We start from the raw sequence: 19,842 nt of genomic DNA, 5'->3' as shown, positions 1-19,842 counted from the left end.
GCACGTCAGGAACTCCTGATATTTTGTTTAGTGTCATTTGACCTACAACTTTTGCCGACATGGGATCTAAATGAATGCATTCTTCACATTTACATAAGATGTCAATCAAAACAACGATCTTCCATGAAATAACTATGAATTATACAATTCTAAGAATGTCAGAAAATCTTTTCAAGCCCAGTAATGGTATATCGTTGTAAGGAGAGACCTCTTATGTAAATAAATGTTACAGGTCATATGCCATTTAAAGAAATAGCAGGAGTTCCTTCCGTGACAATGTGGAAGTCCGTGAATCATTCCTTCGTAAAACTGTGTGTAAATTAAACACTAAGACAAACTCTTCGATTAAACGGTAGCACCGTCGCTGTGCTCCCAGCAATTGTGCATTAAAACGGATTATGATTAATTTTATGCTCCGCGATAAAATTCGGGGGAACGTATAGTCACTGCTTCATCCGTGCGTCCGTCCGTCCGTAATGTTGTCCGTCCATTCCACTATAAGTGGCAAGGATACATGTCAGCAACCGCCGGCTTTAATTCAATGAAACATTACGGGAAGCTTTTCTTGCAAGAACAGATGTCAGGACGTTCCAGTTCGATGATTTTCACAGAGTTATGGCCCTTTCATTTTCTAAAAGTGCGATATAAGACCAACTTCTATTGCCAGTGATAGTTCTCAGCAAAAACTGGCTTGAATTGAATGAAACTTTATTGAAAGCGCTTCTTACAAGAGGAGATACGCATATTATCAGGACGTTTCGGCTCGAAGATTTTTTCACAGAGTTATGGCCCTTGTATTCTCTCTCTTTAGGGTGATATAATTCCGTTCGTGAATTCAAAAACCAATCCTTTTATAAATATGACTTTTACTGATACATTTTACCCTGGCTCTCAGCTTTTTGGGCATTTGAGACTGTATTTATCTCATGAAAGCTTGTCGTATGATCTTTTTTATAAGACGGACATGTGAGACGCAGTCTATTTATTGGTTGAATGAGATCTATTGCAATATTATTATATATTGCCTAAATACAATACAACTGTGAATCGTACATACGTTTAACAAAGTTTTACAGAACACCTTACTTAAATTTAAAAAAGAGCTTACCCATGTTGTAGTTCTTGGCAGGGGTCGGCCACGTTACCTGGAAACAGCGGCCTATTTTGACGTCACACAATGACGTCCTCACGTCACATACGACGATACGTTCTTTTACTTTAAGACTAATACGTAGCGTACGCAATTTGTTCAGCAGTTCACGATGTTCACTTTTTTAGCCATAAATCGTATATTTCATTTGGCAGTTTCGCAAAACCAACGAAGATCAAAATAAGACAGATATCGCTTGTTCAACGGAAGTGACATCCAACAAGTGTAACTTAGACCTACACAGCAGAGTGCCTTCGTTTCTATTGTCTGTGACTAAAGAACACATAGAAAATAACCTACACGTGTGACCTTGACCTAATACAGGGATTAGAATAGACCGAAATCCCAAATCCATGTACGCTGAGTATGAAGAGTTCAGGGTCCACGGAGGGTTAGGCGCATATATCCCTTTCGAAGCCATTTATAGTTCATGTATATTTTCATTTAAATCATAAAAAGTACATTTACATGATTATACCTTTAACTATTTTTATGGCAAATGTCCAGCAATTTCTTAATTTGTTTCTTAAATATACAACACTTTTGATTTGTCGACAAATGCTTGTAACGATTTTAGAACTTATCATCCCCCCTTTAAACGATCTCAGAACAAATCATTCCTGCATGTAACGATTTTGGAACTAATCTTTCCTGCATGCAACGATTTCAGGACAAGTCTTTCCTGCTTGTAACGATTTCAGAACTAATCACCACTGCTTGTAACGATTTCTGGACTAATCATCCCTGCTTGTAACGATTTCATGACTAATCATCCCTGCTTGTAACGATTTCAGAACTAATCATCGCTGCTTGTAACCATTTCAGGCATAATCAATTGCATGTAACGATTTCAGAACTAATCAATTGCATGTATCGATTTCAGGACTAACCATTCCTGCATGTATAAACGATTTCAAAACTAACCATTCCTGCATGTAAACGATTTCAAAACTAATCATTCCTGCATGTATCGATTTCAAAAATAACCATTCCTGCATGTAAAGGATTTCAGGACTAATCATTCCTTCTTGTATCGATCTTAGAACTTATATCCCAGCTTGTCACAATTTAATGACTAATCAGTTGCATGAAACGATTTCATAACTAATCATCCCTGCTTGCAACGATCTCAGGACTAATCATTCCAGCTTGTAAACGATTTCAGGACTGATCAGCCCTGTTTGTAGCGATTTCAGTATTACTCATACCTGCTTGTAACGACTTCAGAACTGATCATCCCTGCGTATAACGGTTTCATGACTTATCGCCCCTAATTGTAACGATTTCAGGACTGATTGTAACGATTTCAGGACTAATCATCCTTGCCTGTAACGATTTTAGGATTCATTATCCCTGCTTGTTACCATTTCAGGACTTATCATCCCTGCTTGCAACGAATTCTTGACTATTCATCCCTGCTTGAAACTATTCAATGACGAATTGTCCTTGCTTGTAATGAATTCGGGATAAATCATCCCTGCTGTTCACCATTTCAGAATTTATCATCCCTGCTTGCAATGATTTCAGAACTTATCATACCTGCGTGTAACAGTGCCGTCCCTTATTAGTGACTTTTAACGCATTTCACTCTGCAATTAAATCAAAGATGTTGTTTCAATATATGCAACAAGCATTAATTAATAATGAATAATTGTATTAATAATTCATATTTATATTATCATTATTAATAATAATTGTATTATTATTATTATTATTATTATCAAACAATCATGCTATAATGTGACCTTCACCTTTATTCATTATTAAATGAATGCCATTTTAGCATCTGGCAGAGGGCATCCAATGAGAGAGAACAATACAGTTATAGAAACAGTTTTATTTTTCAATGAATCAAGTATTCTAGGGCACAAATTATGTCAACAAATGATTTATATAAATTCAATAATGTATACAGTAAAATAGATAATGAATATCCCAACATACAAACCTCTATTTTAGATAGCTATAAATGCTGTTTATGTGCAGTGATATATTTATCCACAAATATTTACAAGACCTTGAACAAAGAAATGAATACAATTAAATTCTACCTGTCTAAAACACATGGAAATCATATCCTGATGATATGCTGTGTAATGCCATTAAGCAATTATTTGCAATCTGGTTATAATGAGATTGTTTATGTCCAGTCTATCAAGGGGCATAACACAATTATTATTGTAGTCAGAGTACTGTAACCTGCCACTCATATAAACATTGAAATTTCAAACATGCATACCAAGTTTCATGCCAACATCTAAACCATAACATATTTCTAGTAAGAGCCAACATTACAAATTAGAACATTCAGCAACCATTCAAGTCTTTTGCACACTAACAGCAGCACTGGTGCCGAAATATCAAGGCAATGACGATACCTGGGGATTTTTAATCAAGAAGAATCCCAGGAGCAATTTTGTACCTAAGGGTGAGTCTTTATAGTAGTACAGCACTGTTTAAAATATCTCCTAGGTATTAAATCACTCCTAGATCTTAACGAAACGCCTGGGGCCGTATTCAATAACCAACTTAGAGCTTACTTGAGTTTAAGAGTAGAATCTTAGTGATTTCATTGGACAGTAAAAATAACTGGCAAATAGACTGAATGGAATCAACGAGGCATATCTAAGATTAAGGATAAGAGTTATATTGAATGCTGTCCCAGCTGGACTTTCATTCTTTTAAAAAAAGACAAATTAATAATGGCATTGACTTATTTGACGATATGCACATGAAATTTGAGCAAGGATAATGCTTGTTCATCTACATATACGTATACTAAGAGTAAATTAATACTTTTGAACTCCATTTTGATTCAGGTCGTTGCATAGAAAATCTGCCTCTTAAAATGAATCGTTAAAAAACATGTGGACTTTCTTAAGGAAGGACATACAAAAACGTGTGGACTTTCTTAAGGAAGGACATACAAAAACATGTGGATTTTCTTAAGGCAGGGCTTAACCTTTCCAGCACTTTTTTCATTGGTTAATTTATTCTATTTTTAAACGAAAGTGCTTTTGAAAATTGGGTCATTGCCAAGGTAAGGAGGGCTCTAATGTGTACTATTGAATAGCACCCTGCCTATACAACTTGCCTCAGCTGTGATCGTTTCTCCATATATTATGCAAGTATGAATACATTTTTAAAAAAGGAACTTAACATTGGCGAAGCACTTCCAAATTTATTGAGAAGAAAAAAACGTCTAAAATATGCATCTGTGAATTTTATTTTGTCAAACTAGCAGAAACACAAGTGATTTTTTTTAATGACATGAATGATAAAAATTCTAGTATATATTTATTTTATAATGATTTTAAGTTATAAATAGAGAACTTAATGAAGTTTCATAAAATTGAACAATATTCCTATTAAAGACAAACTTAAATCAGTAGAATTATGTTTAACATTTCAAGAACCATCACAGATGGTAAAATAACCAATATACATGTATATAAATTAAAATAACAACAATGATATTATTCATTTTCAAAAATTCACACAGAGATTTCATATATTTGACAGGTTTTTTTTTCTTCAAAAAAACAGCTGTTTATAAATCAGACAGTAAGTGGACACTGTTAAAATTTTCAACAAAAGTCTTTAAAGGGGCTAGACACCAGATGGTCCCAAAATCGGAAAATACCTTATTTCCACAAAACAAGGCTAGAATTGTCAATGGGAGCAAGTACGGGGCCGATAATACATTATTTTACATATTGAAAATAATATTTAGTCGCTATCTCAATCAAATTTACCCGTTTAAAAATAGTAGCATATAATGCTTTCCCAGTTTATAGTGTATATTTCACGTGACTAGTACAGAAACATATACTGACGCTGTTTCTAAATTAACTTGGTAGACAAACCCGGTAAATTACTAATTAAAAAAATATGCAAAAACTGCGAAAAATACTTGTGTTGTAAGAAATGTGATACATCATTAAGTAAGATTCAATGTGTTGTACACAATTATATCAATTTTGTTTAAGTTTTTGACAATTTTCTTATTTTCTTGCAATTGTATCATCTGGTGTCTAGTCCCTTTAAGTCCAACACAAGACAAGTTTTCCGCACATTTGTAGTACACATCATGTCTTTTCAGTTTAATTTGAATAACACTGTGAGAAAGTACCATATTTTTTATTTTAGGAATGAATTGCCGGGTTGATGTCATTATCGGGGTATGAACGCAATTGGGCTGGTCTAAGTGTGTGGAGTCCGAATGACTCCACGCGTACTTTGACCAGCCCAATTGCGTTCATATCCCCGATAATGACATCAACCCCGCAATTCATTCCTTATATTTACACCAATAGTTCATTATTTTATTTAAGAAATGTTAAAAAAAACTTCATTTCATTTTGGATTACCTTTCAGTAATCCTTTCTTACCCATTTTGTAAATAGGACGACCCGACTGTTACCGGAAACATTTTTTTTCAAATGACGTCACAATAACGCGGGAAAAGATCAACCACTTGAAATCACTTTTAAACGTAAAATTGAAACACTTTTGGCAACAAAACGTTTAAAATATAATAACTTAGCACTTTCTAAAATGTTGATTTATATTTTACAGGACCTGCCGATACAATACAAACAATAACAAGATCAATAGTTTTCATGTATATTGTTATGAATTGCGATCTAAACATATCTGAAGATGTTGCGTTCATCGATTGATGAACGCAATTGCCGAAAGGCAGTTCATTTAAGGAATAAAAGTTGAGGTGTAAATATTGCGAAATGAACAATCCTTGAAAATGAACAATTCCATTTAAATATCTATAATATAAATATACAACTCTCATTTACATTGTCCATTTACCAATACATCAATTTCACATGTAGAAAAGAAAACCACCTTCTTTTTAAAATGATTCCTAGAACATGTACTTTTATATTTCATGAAACAGTACCATTATTTTTTTACAGAAAATGATAATGAAACACTTACGTTTTCATAAAACAAATCTTGTTTAAAAGGCGCACAATAGAGGTTGATGCAAAACTCTCTTTTTTTCAAATCAAATTATCTGATAATCATGTTAAACACATTTGACTTATATGATCTGTGTACAGTAAAAAAAATAATATTGGTGATATTTTATATTGGCAGATTTTTAACTTGGAAATTTGGGGCTATGTAGCTATTAATTAAAAAACCATTTATAACGGCTAATATTAATTCATCAGTAACTACATCATATGCTTTTTGGGGTTTTAATCATTTAATTCAAGTGATTTAAACATGAAAAGTGCATTAAAATTACAAACATAAATTTTTGCATCAACCTATTTTGTGCACCTTTAACCACCAAAAACATGTAAAAATCATCCGATTATACCACATGAAACAGCAACAGAACGTTTTCTAAATAGATGAGCATTCTTGCCCGTAATAAAAAAACACCGGATGCATTTGAAATTGTAAATGTAAAGTAAGATTTATTGTTCAGTCATGATAAAAAACCCGAAATAAACTCTTGAAGAGCCTTTATCGTGACAAACAACAGTTTTAAAATCCAAAATGACAAAAATTAATTTAACAATTCCTTGGGCTATTTCAATCAAAATCTAAGTCGTAAATTAAAATTATCGTCAGGACAGTTTTGACGTTATTTTGCTACAAATTTCTTAAAATTGAACTATAACCTGTTACCTTATATGAACACAAAGCTAAGGACATGTAAAAAATTCACTTGTTGCCATTTATGATGTTTCTACAGATTAAAAATTATTGAAGTTACGACTAAGATTCTTTACTGAAACGGACCGAGTCCATGGTGATAACGATAATCCACAAAGACCTGAGTGAAGATATTCCCGATATTCATTCATCAAGAGACTAATACATTAAGTTTTACCATTCAGCTATCACCATGAATGTATTGAAAATAAACAAATTCATAACCAGTAATAATAATCCACGAAAACAGCTGTGCCGATCAAACCCAGTATCCTCTGATCCAGGGTCTGATATATTTACCATTCACCTATCACCACAAATGTATTGAAAATAAACAAATTCATTACAAACATAGCTATTGAAATAATTATTATGTATATACTAGTATACTTGTGCTATGATGAAATGGTCAAATTTTGTTGATTGAAAAACATGCATGTATATTAAGCAAATATGGTACGCAGAGCTGGGATGTAATGACAACCATGACATTTGTACAAATGAAGCCATAGAAAAACATTGAAACCCAGGAGTAATTTGACTGTTTCCTCTGTTTTATCATTGAATATAGGGATACATAAGAAGTTACATGATATGGTGGTCAAGATAGATCTTAAATTGATCTGAGAATGGTGTAGCTAAGAGGATTGCACGATATAAATAACAGATCTATAAATAGAATAAAGTCAATGTGTACCAAGTTTCATTTAAATATCTTGAACAATCTTAAATAAAACATTTGAATTTTAAGCCGGATGCCAGCGACAATTTAACAAGGATTCAAGAACACAATGTTACTGTCTGGTATTATCATAACAATACTATGACGAGTTCACTTTAACAAACATCAGTCAGGTAGCTTTTTTTATATATATGCAAGTTCCATGCAATGCTTGTATGTGGTAAGAATCTGGAATGACAATACATTACAAAGCTTTTTCGAGGCAATTCTTATTAAAAATCTTGCAACAACAATAAAATCATGTTAAAACAAAATATATATTTATTTACTAACTTAATTTCGCTATTTTGAAAGTTTTTTAACTATGACTTTTATTCATTATACATGACAGTTAATACATCAGGAAGGCCAATCGATCTTGTATGATTTGTCGCAAAATTATTGATAAGAAAGACCGTATTCTTTTACATACAATTGTCTACACAAAAATAACATCACTCTGAAATCCTCAATGGAACATGTACAACAAAAGAACAATGATACACGTAGCTATCACACTCGCAAGAATTATTGAGTCCCGGCGTTTACGAATGTGTATTCTCTGCATAAGGCTGTTTATCATGGGAAAGCGATCTGAAAATACTGTTAAGGAAATTCTGTAGTGTAATATGGAAAAGGTCTCAGGATATATCAATCATACAACAGTACATGACCTGAAAGCCCCATTCTCTCCAATAATAAATCATATACACAACAGTTCATGACCTTAATGCCCCATTCCCTCCAATGATAAATCATATACACAACAGTTCATGACCTGAAAGCCCCATTCCCTCCAATGATAAATCATATACACAACAGTTCATGACCTTAAAGCCCCATTCCCTCCAATAATAAATCATATACACAACAGTACATGACCTTAAAGCCCCATTCCCTCCAATAATAAATCATATACACAACAGTTCATGACCTTAAAGCCCCATTCCCTCCAATGATAAATCATATACACAACAGTTCATGACCTTAAAGCCCCATTCCCTCCAATAATAAATCATATACACAACAGTTCATGACCTTAAAGCCCCATTCCCTCCAATAATAAATCATATACACAACAGTTCATGACCTTAAAGCCCCATTCCCTCCAATAATAAATCATATACACAACAGTTCATGACCTTAAAGCCCCATTCCCTCCAATGATAAATCATATACACAACAGTTCATGACCTTAAAGCCCCATTCCCTCCAATAATAAATCATATACACAACAGTACATGACCTTAAAGCCCCATTCTCTCCAATAATAAATCATATACACAACAGTTCATGACCTTAAAGCCCCATTCCCTCCAATGATAAATCATATACACAACAGTTCATGACCTTAAAGCCCCATTCCCTCCAATGATAAATCATATACACAACAGTTCATGACCTTAAAGCCCCATTCCCTCCAATAATAAATCATATACACAACAGTTCATGACCTTAAAGCCCCATTCCCTCCATTGATAAATCATATACACAACAGTTCATGACCTTAAAGCCCCATTCCCTCCAATGATAAATCATATACACAACAGTTCATGACCTTAAAGCCCCATTCTCTCCAATAATAAATCATATACACAACAGAGTTCATGACCTTAAAGCCCTATTCCCTCCAATGATAAATCATATACACAACAGTTCATGACCTTAAAGCCCCATTCCCTCCAATGATAAATCATATACACAACAGAGTTCATGACCTTAAAGCCCTATTCCCTCCAATGATAAATCATATACACAACAATACATGACCTTAAAGCCCCATTCCCTCCAATGATAAATCATATACACAACAGTTCATGACCTTAAAGCCCTATTCCCTCCAATGATAAATCATATACACAACAGAGTTCATGACCTTAAAGCCCTATTCCCTCCAATGATAAATCATATACACAACAATACATGACCTTAAAGCCCCATTCCCTCCAATGATAAATCATATACACAACAATACATGACCTTAAAGCCCCATTCCCTCCAATGATAAATCATATACACAACAGAGTTCATGACCTTAAAGCCCTATTCCCTCCAATGATAAATCATATACACAACAGTTCATGACCTTAAAGCCCCATTCCCTCCAATGATAAATCAAACACACAACAATACATGACCTTAAAGCCCCATTCCCTCCAATGATAAATCATATACACAGCAGTTCATGACCTTTAAGCCCCATTCCTTCCAATGATAAATCAAATACACAACAGTTCATGACCTTAAAGTCCCATCCCCTCCAACGATTAATCATATTCACAACAGTTCATGACCTTAAAACCCCATTCCCTCCAATGATAAATCATATACACAACAGTTCATGACCTGAAAGCCCCATTCTATCCAATAATAAATCATATACACAACAGTTCATGACCTGAAAGCCCCATTCTCTCCAATAATAAATCATATACACAACAGTTCATGACCTGAAAGTCCCATTCGCTCCAATGATAAATCATATACACAACAGTTCATGACCTGAAAGCCCCATTCTCTCCAATAATAAATCATATACACAACAGGCCATGACCTGAAAGCCCCATTCCCTCCAATGATAAATCATATACACAACAGGCCATGACCTGAAAGCCCCATTCTCTCCAATAATAAATCATATACACAACAGGCCATGACCTGAAAGCCCCATTCTCTCCAATAATAAATCATATACACAACAGGCCATGACCTGAAAGCCCCATTCCCTCCTTTAATAAATCATATACACAACAGTTCATGACCTTAAAGCCCCATTCCCTCCTTTAATTAATCATATACACAACAGTTCATGACCTTAAAGCCCCATTTCCTCCAATGATAGTTTGCTAATGATGGTATCTAGTCACACACACAGTGGCTTCTTCCCTTTGTACTTCTCTGCTTGTCAAGGGAGATCACTGTGTTGGAATTTGTGTACTACATCATCAAATCAGCACACGCGATCAGTGTCACATAAGCGTTTAATGCTTACCTGTTATGCGTTGTAAAGCGTCTTAGCGACATGATATTCGTTGCGTACTCATTCCCGTTCGTCCTCTGGTATATTGTTTTTAAATATGGGACTCGCTAATTTTAGCGAGTACATTTTTAAGAGTTCGCTATCAGCAAAACTGACTTGCATTTAGCGAGTATGCAAGCTTAAATTCGAGCCCTGTACATGACCCGTAAGCCCCATTCCCTCCAAAAATAAATCATACATCAACAGTGCATGACCTTTAAGTCTTTTTCCCTTCAATAAAAAAATCATATATACAATATTTCATGACCTTAAAACCCCATTCCATCCAATAGTATATCTCTCAGAGTGCATGATCTTAAAGCCTATTTCCCTTCAATAATAAACCATATATACAACATGTCATGATCTTAAAGCCCCATTCCATCCAATAGTATATCTCACATAGTGCATGACCTTAAAGCCTCATTCTCTGTTACTTTGACCAAATATTGACAAAAAAACTGACAAGTTACCAGAAAGAGTAAGCTCCCATTTGGGTCATGTTAATTATTCAATTATGTTTACAAATGAAATTTAAAGTACTGATTACTGTTGGCTTGTTAACAAGCTCAGGTTATCCCAATATCATTGTCACAGGAAAGGATACTTGCTAAGGAGTTAATTGTCTGGGTAATACCAGACAATGTCTTCTTCTGAAAATCCAGACTCTCCTTGGTCGCAATAGCCACACTACAAAAAAACAACAACAATCAATCATATATCAATAAAAATTTATAAATTGTACACACATGTTAGCAGGAATTTAAGATAATGTACATGTATATAGGATTTATGATGGTAGTAAGATTTTGATAACTTATTTCAAATTTAGCTTTGATGGTTGACATGGAAATAATCAGATATTAATTTATTTTTAAAGAATGTTCTAAAAAATACTTTCATCAATCAGCAGTTTATCTGGTAAGATTTTGTCAACAATGTACAATGATTCGTGCTTGAGCAACCTTATACCAGAAATTTGGGCTTTGAAATCATAAGAAATCTCAAGTACATTAATTTTATTCTTAACACTTTGTTAATCTCATTAGTTTTCTCTTATTTTACCTTATTTGGTCGTCCACTAATCTCTCTGAACTGAAATATAACAAATCCTGATTAAAATACACATATAATTGTATTAGTCTTATTTAATAAAAGTCATTAAGTTTCGGGAGATGGCCAGTAAAGGATGTAAAAGTACCACATGACATCACCCTGCATTTAAACTGCCAGACTGAAGTGAAACTGAAATTTAAAGCATTTGGGTATGCTACCAAAATCTTTGACAGCCAACAGTGACTGCAAACGTGTTGCCGTGACTTCCGTTTGAAATGGCTGGTGTGACTGTTCTAGTTTTGCATCAGCGCTAATTTGTGATGTGAATTTGCTTTCTTTAAATGATTGACGAGCACATCTTGCCAAGTTCACTTGCAAACAGTTGTATTTATTATAGTATATATTGCGCCATTTGTTCTGAAAATTGTGAGGGTTAACAATGTTGTTAACTGGATCATTGTTAACTTTCAATTCTTGAATACTTTCAACGTTTCATGGGATGTTGGAATTCTTTACGCAACTATTGAGACAACTGTTTCATTTTTTTTTCTCAAATTTATGAGCACATCACAAAATATTTAAACTGCAAAGGTTTACAATGGGCCGTTTGTTCAATACTTTGTTAAAGCTAACAACATTGTTAACGTCATCGTTGTTAACTTTCAAATCGTTACTGCTCTGGCAGTTCAATGGATAGACTTATGATCTGCTGTATTTCAAACAAGATTTGAGACAACTGTTTCAGCTGTACTTGTTTATATTTGAATATGCGAGCGCATCATTAAATATTTCACGTTTAAAAGTTAACAACGATGTTGTTAATCACATTGTTAACTTTAACAAATTTCTGAACAATCGGCCCCAAAATTTTCAGAATAGTTTAGAGTATTCTTATATTAAGTAATATATAAAATTCTGATGTCTTACTTTCTGATATGTTCATGTTCCTTTAGGTATAAATCTGTTCGTCTGTTCAATCCCGATGAATTCTTGTAAGCACTGAAATAAGAAGTATATAACATGTATAGGCTACAGGTACTATAACTACAAATGTCCTCTGTTCTACAATCAAACTTCTTCTGTAATATCAGATTTGTGATTGACCTGGCAGCTGAAGGGCTGAAACCTTTTCTGCAATGGGTTCTGAAACCTTTTAGCCCTAAATTTGGGTCAAAGCCACAGAAGCAAATGTGACTTTTTAGAAGCCAGTATGAGGGCTCTCCTTACTACAAATTTGAAGCAAAATGGGGTACTTGGTACAGAAGGGTTTTAACTAAAGAGTTATGGAAGGATGCTGCAATGTGCTGTTTTGATGGCAACCTTCTGTCCTCATGAAGACCAGCATGGACAACTATCTACATTCATAGAATTATCATAAAAAATTGTTATATTGTTTGTTTATATATATACTGATAAAGGCGCTACGCCTTAACGTTTTAGATAATAAACTTCACATGTTTGTGTGGTTTATTTTATTCATATGCTTTAGATCACCAAATCTTAACTTTGTTTTGATTAAAATTTAAAATGTGGTTATAAATTTGACATATTTATTGAAACCTAATATTACTTTAATTAAACACAATATCCAACATTTTCTGTCAAATTCATAATGTTTAAGTTATTTTTGCGCCCTTTCCTCCCTTTTCTGCAACAACCTTGTGCTTTATAAACCCTACACATAAATTTATGTAACATATTTTCCATATTTCCTGATGTCATCACAAGTATACTAACGGTATACACATATTTTGATTCCCCAGTTGCAAGGAATAATCATTTTAATTTACTTAATAATTGCCTTGGCCCCAAATTCTTAAAATGCCTTCAGCCCAACAGGTTTAAGAATCATACTTGATTTTGAAAAATTACTTGCTTTAACTTGATTTTATAAAACAAAACATTCTGGCAGTTTATCATGATAATTTGATTACTTGATTTTTTATAAACTTGGATTTAATAAAAAAAAAAACCCATAGTTTTAATATCAAGATAATTTGATTAAGGTAATTTTAAAATAATTTCATTTAAAAGTCTCATAACCCTAAAAAAGGAGAAAATTACATATATTATACTCAAACAAAATTAGCAAACTTAGCTTGATCCTGTTTAAAGGGACTTAAAATTGTTCGAGGTTTAGGATCCAGGGCCCATGATTGCAAATAATCTCCAAGTCTGAGTTCAGAACACAAATGGCAAAAATGCAAATATTCATTTTATTGTAACTGTCCTTCTAGTTGAGAACTGACGATGAGAATTGCTGAATTTTATTACCATTTGACAAGTCATGTCAAGTCAAAATGTATTTGTAAAGAAAGGCCTCCAGCCCATAATACAATAAATATACAATACAAAATCATATAGTCTATAGAGTTTTCTTTTCTTAGTGACAGTCAATATTCCTTATGCTTTTGTTTTATTATTACATTTACAAAGAATGCTATATTTTTTATTCTGCTGTTGTTAAATTTTGCATAAGAATAAGATTAATAAAGTTTTTGAAGTCTTGCCTACCTTAAAGGGGCTGTACTCCGTATGATAAGATAGCGAAAAAAAGAAGAAAATTGTCGAAAACTGACATAAACTTGGCATCGATGTGTACAATGCATTGAAACTTACTAACTGAAGTACCATATAGTTAACAATTTATTTAAGTTTAGCAGTGATTTCGTATTTTTCCATTAAAAAAGATTACTGGGTATGTCTACCAGATAGAATTCATTCCTAATGCGTGATTGGCTAGTCGGTGTTATCACGTGATATTACCTAGGTAGGTATATAGCTTAATTATGTCAACCAATTACAGTAAGCCTTCATAGCTCAGTGGATATGACGCCAGACTGCAATTTTGGCGACACAGGTTCTTACCCGAAAAACGAAAGGAATAAAGATGATTCTTTTCTGGTTCTGAACTCAGACTTGAGAAGGTTATCATGGGACCAGAAATTTTAAACTTGAACCGTAATTTGTACTCTCGACAACTTACTTAATGTCTCTGTGAACAGATCCCAGTAAGTCTTCCCTTTCCCTAATAGCTGTGATGTTAGCTTTTGTCTTCTGAAACTCCTGACTATAATCCTGCAAGATGTCTCTATGGCGCTTCAAAGTGTGAAGAAGAGCAGCGCTAGGAGACGCTGAGCTTATGCTCTGTGTATACTCGGCCATGTGGTCATTGACTTCAGTCAGCTGAAATAAAAACATCACAAAAAGTGAGTATAACTCTCAATCAAATACACTTATGGTAAAAAAAAGCTGTACAGGCCAAATAAAACTGTTTTTGTAATGCTGAAGACGCTAAGGTTATGCTAGATGTGTTTACACTGCCATGTGGTCATTTACTTCAGTCAGCTGAAAATACACATCACATAAAGTGAGTATTACTCTCAGTCAAATAGACCATACCGGGGGAAAAAGGCTGCTGCTACAAAGAATAACAACACTTATATGTATGTGTAGACTCGCTCATTCAGATGACAAGTAGTTTGTCTATTAAAGTCACATGAGTGTGAGTGTATACCCCCACCCCTTGCATATGAAATACACCATTAACCAAAATGAGCATACTTAAGTAATAAACAATATGGTAGCCCAGTGTTGTTGTTTTCTGACCAAATTCGTCCTCATTCCCAATGCTAAAACATATACATTATTCCCAATTGTGAAAAAAACATTTAAAATTTTAGGCTGTGAAAAAAAAAAAATAATAATAATTTACAGACGGCTATATCACATTCTTTTATCTTGCCTGTCTATTTTAAGACTCTGATATTCTTGTACGTTTCCAGGCAAAGTTGGAATTACCAATTTTAGTTAATATGATGTGTCTAAAAGGCCCTGGCACCATTCCAAAAATGGTTAGAAAAACACTGGAGTTGAGTAGTAGTTTAATATTAACAACAATGTCGACCTTGGCTTCCTTTGACACACTCATTTTGCCTTAACTTCCTTCTACACACCTATCCTTACCTTGGCTAACAACTGCTCTATTTCCATTTCCATTGTTTCAAACATATGTTCACTTCCATTTTTGTTCAATAATGGGGACTTGTCACTGAAAAATAATAATTTCAAATTGGAGAACATAATTTCTTATAATAATTTCTCATAATACAACATCTTTTGCACTTTTACCGCATTATCTCATATTTTGAATCCTTTTTTGAAAGCTTCTGTGCGTTTATAAATTTTAATTAGTTTAAGTTAGTGTAACGGTCCGCTTTAGGAGGTGGATGTGCGTTACGCTTCTATGTGCTTGCTAGAAAGCTCAGCTGTCCTGTGAGGCATAGTAAGTTTGAACTTCAACAATATTTCAGAGAAAGCTCTGCTTTCCTGATGGTTAACATTCCGTATAAAACGGAAGTATGTTCATACCGGATGTAAACTTGGTTGGTAATATGCAAATTAGCAAAGCCCCGGTTATATGAGAATAAAGAAGTTAGTGTATAAAAAGACCAGTGGACCCCTTCAGGGTCGAGCATGCTTTTCCCTGAAGGGATCTGTTGGTGTTTGTTTCATTACGCCAGAAAGCTCGGCGATCTGGTGTTTGTTTGTTCACGGTCGCACGTTAAAAATGGTGGCAGCGGTGGGATGATGACAACAGCCGGAACTGAGTTGCCTTACCCATAAGATTCCCAGTCTAAGACTCGTGACGAGTCTTCTCGGAGGGGAAAGTAATGTAACCGTCCGCTATAGGAGGTTGATGTGCGTTACGCTTCTATGCGCTTGCTAGAAAGCTCAGCTGTCCTGTGAGGCATAGTAAGTTGGAACTTAACAACAATATTTCAGAGAAAGCTCTGCTTTCCTGATGGTTAACATTCCGTATAAAACGGAAGTACGTTCATACCGGATGTAAACTTGGTTGGTAATATGCAAATTAGCAAAGCCCCGGTTATATGAGAATAGAGAAGTTAGTGTATATAAAGACCAGTGGACCCCTTCAGGGTGGAGCATGCTTTTCCCTGAAGGGATCTGTTGGTGTTTGTTTCATTACGCCAGAAAGCTCGGCTATCTGGTGTTTGTTTGTTCATGGTCGCACGTTACAAATGGTGGCAGCAGTTGGATGATGACAACTGCCGGAACTGAGTTGCCTTACCCATAAGATTCCCAGTCTAAGACTCGGGACGAGTCTTCTCGGAGGGGAAAGTAATGTAACGGTCTGCTTTAGGAGGTTGATGTGCGTTACATTTCTATGCGCTTGCTAGAAAGCTCAGCTGTCCTGTGAGGCATAGTATGTTGGAACTTCAACAATATTTCAGAGAAAGCTCTGCTTTCCTGATGGTTAACATTCCATATAAAACGGAAGTACATTCATACCGAATGTAAACTTGGTTGGTAATATGCAAATTAGCAAAGCCCGGGTTATATGAGAATAGAGAAGTTAGTGTATATAAAGACCAGAGACCCCTTCAGGGTCGAGCATGCTTTTCCCTGAAGGGATCTGTTAGTGTTTATTTCATTACGCCAGAAAGCTCGGCTATCTGGTGTTTGTTTGTTTCACGTTCGCACGTTATATTAGAAAATAATGTAAAATTAAGTTGTCTTGAAAACTAGATTATGTTAATGTGATCCAGAAACTAGAGGTTTTATTTTGGGTAAAAAAGCTCTTCAGACTTGCCCAATTTCTTGATTTTAAGTTGCAAGGCCTGTTTAAAACTTTAAAGTGAAGCACTGGTGTATGCGTTTGGGCTTGTTCAACCAAAGGTTTAATTTAGACAACTGAGCCCACTTACAGCTATTATCAACTATGCATGTACATGGTACTTTAATCTGTCAATCCTTAAATAGTGTGCAAAGACATGAGACAAAATGAATAGGAAATGCAGGAAAGTCTTCGTCAAGAAATGATAGGAAGTATGTTATATAGCAATTAAAGGGAAAAAAATCGACCCGGCTACCTTGCGAACCATCAGAGCACTTGAGCTGTCCACTTTCTGTGGCAGTACCTCGGAACTGGTCCTGAATTGCATAGCTCAACAATTCAATTGATATTACTTTGTTACTGGGCAAAAAAGGTCTCTAGTAATTGATACTGGAGAGACACTCTTTTATTGATGCCAAAAATATCCCAAAGCATTGTGGCTGGGATATTCAAAACAGATAAAAGTTGATGGGGGAAAAAACTGAACATGTACGAGTCTGAAGGTGCTAAATTTTGCAGATTTTTGATGTGGAGATCTTAGAATTGGAGTAATTTAAACATGACCTGACAAGAAACTTGAATCTGTCACTTTCTGTGGTTAATTTTATTGAAAAAAAAACAACATACCTGTATGTGTCAGAGAATGAGAAGTTTGTTCCTAGCTTGCTAAAAGAAATAAGCTTCAAATCTATCTCATTTTCCAGCTGTCTGGCTTGTTTTCGATAATCTGAAATTAAATAACAACAACAAAATTTATCAATAAAAGCTTTTGTTATTTTTTCAAATTCAATTGAACATTTTAACTAAATAGAAAGAAAAAAACTTGCTCAGTTCAAACTCATCAAGACTGACATGAAAGGCTATTAACAACTGATAAAGATACATTTTATTGAGCTTTATGTCCGAAATATCTGTCCGAAATAACGTCATTACAAGAAAAACAAAAGACGCACTTTCGAATGGAAAAAACTAATTGTAAATATAATGAGTATTTTGTTATGAGCATAACAGTTATATGTAATCTGCGTGTAAATAAAAGAAATCAGGAGGCCGATTTAAGCTAAATTGTCACAATTTATTTGTTTACCTTCCCAAAGATTTCCCATTTCGGCCATCATAACACGGTGTCAATTTCTCGCGAGACTTGAAGGTTACATTCTACTAAAATTAAAAAGCCAGGGGTGTTCGTCCGCTACGTTTCAGAATTAACCCTTGAATGTTGATGACTCGTTGAAAGCACTTGAACGATTTTTTAAACAGCTTAGGTTATACAAATGTTTTGATATGAAAATGTTTTAATACTATGCTTCGTTTTGGTATTATTTTTAACATTACTTTATTCGACAAATCTTCATACAGACACAAATTTCATAGTTTGAAATATAGTATCATACCGTGTGATATCTAGCCTAGGACTTTCTAGCGCCACTTATTATCTCGAATACATTAAAAACATATGTTGGAACAGTTGCATTGATATCAATTCCCAGTCTTTTAGGGATATCAGACTGCTTTTTTGTTGTTGTTTTTGGTGATGTTGACGAACTGGTAAACGCCCCACGAGCATGCTTCCGAAACGGATTGTGCGCTTCGTTTCCCTCCGTTTTTTTTCATCGAGTGTGTGGTTTCTGAAATAAATATAATATATAAGACTTGGCATTTTTAGAATATAAAAATAAAATAGCAATTAAAGTGCAAATATGGTCATCAATTTTGCATTTAAGAGCGATTGACAACATTTATATTACCTTTCCTTTCGGATCATCGGTAACGTGACGTTCATAATCCATTTGGTCAACATTACTTCGTTTGAATGAACAGGATAAAGGCCACTTTTTCGGGATGTTCTCTTGTGAAACACAATCGTACCCCCCCCCCCCCTCCCAATATTGGATAAAAAGGTAATACAATACGCCCAAAATGCACCATTTCAGACAAGAAATTGTTAAACTATCTTAGGGGATCCCCCCACCCCCAAAGCCCCCTATAGCTGCTAACAGTTTCAACCAAATGGATTTCGGTTCAGAGGGAAGAGCACATGTCAAAAGGTTACGCCCCTAAGTTACGCCCCCTCTGACGTCAAATCCTGCAGCCGTCCCTGAACACCCCCATACAAATATATTTGGTCTCGCTTTGACGGGAGTTGAATATTGCACTGACTTCTTAGTTACTTTGAAAGGTTTTTCATAATTTAAAATATAATAAAATATTGCGTTTTAACATTATTTCTACAGAATAAAGACGCAAAAAAGTCAGCTCGAGTTTGTACGTTTGAGTAATATAACTGCCGTCTTAACTTTCATCGGCTATCATTCTTATAGCTCCTGTTATTAAACTTTGGTGTCAAAGCTGATGATTTGTGTTTGAATATTGAAAACCCCCTTGCTACCTGCGTTTGGCGTTACGCGGCAAAACCTCATACATGTATGTGCACAACGCCACACGCCGTCACCAGGAGCATTTTGAATTACCCGCATGTGCTATCGAATCAACGCAATTTAATAGTTAATTGTTTAGTCTCAATATGTGTTACTGGGTGGCAGTGGGAGGGGTGTCCTCTCTATTGAGAT

The 19,842-nt window shown here is 34.7% G+C and overlaps 1 protein-coding gene across 1 annotated transcript; it reads right to left on the bottom strand.

Annotated features, from left to right (window-relative positions):
* Positions 1 to 2,972: 2,972 nt before the first annotated feature.
* Positions 2,973 to 18,420, bottom strand: LOC128232000 (Golgi SNAP receptor complex member 1-like). The gene is made up of 8 exons (XM_052945321.1): positions 18,360 to 18,420; positions 17,900 to 17,999; positions 15,601 to 15,685; positions 14,621 to 14,820; positions 12,562 to 12,633; positions 11,644 to 11,673; positions 11,186 to 11,268; positions 2,973 to 8,153 (listed from the first exon to the last, which is right to left on the bottom strand). The coding sequence occupies exons 1-8, from the start codon at positions 18,388 to 18,390 to the stop codon at positions 8,029 to 8,031; spliced, it is 726 nt and encodes a 241-aa protein (XP_052801281.1). The 5' UTR covers positions 18,391 to 18,420; the 3' UTR covers positions 2,973 to 8,028.
* Between the last annotated feature and the right edge of the window lie 1,422 nt (positions 18,421 to 19,842).

This window comes from Mya arenaria, chromosome 4, assembly GCF_026914265.1.
Source record: "Mya arenaria isolate MELC-2E11 chromosome 4, ASM2691426v1".
In the NCBI taxonomy this organism is placed as follows: Eukaryota; Metazoa; Mollusca; class Bivalvia; order Myida; family Myidae; genus Mya; species Mya arenaria.
This window is presented reverse-complemented; position numbering and strand designations above follow the sequence as displayed.

Coding starts and splice junctions, on each gene's coding strand:
- LOC128232000 (XM_052945321.1), bottom strand. CDS start 18,390: ATGATGGCCGAAATGGGAAATCTTTGGGAAG. Junction 18,000..18,359: donor AATGGGAAATCTTTGGGAAG/GTAAACAAATAA, acceptor ATTTAATTTCAG/ATTATCGAAAACAAGCCAGA. Junction 11,269..11,643: donor TTAGTGGACGACCAAATAAG/GTAAAATAAGAG, acceptor GTTTTTTTGTAG/TGTGGCTATTGCGACCAAGG.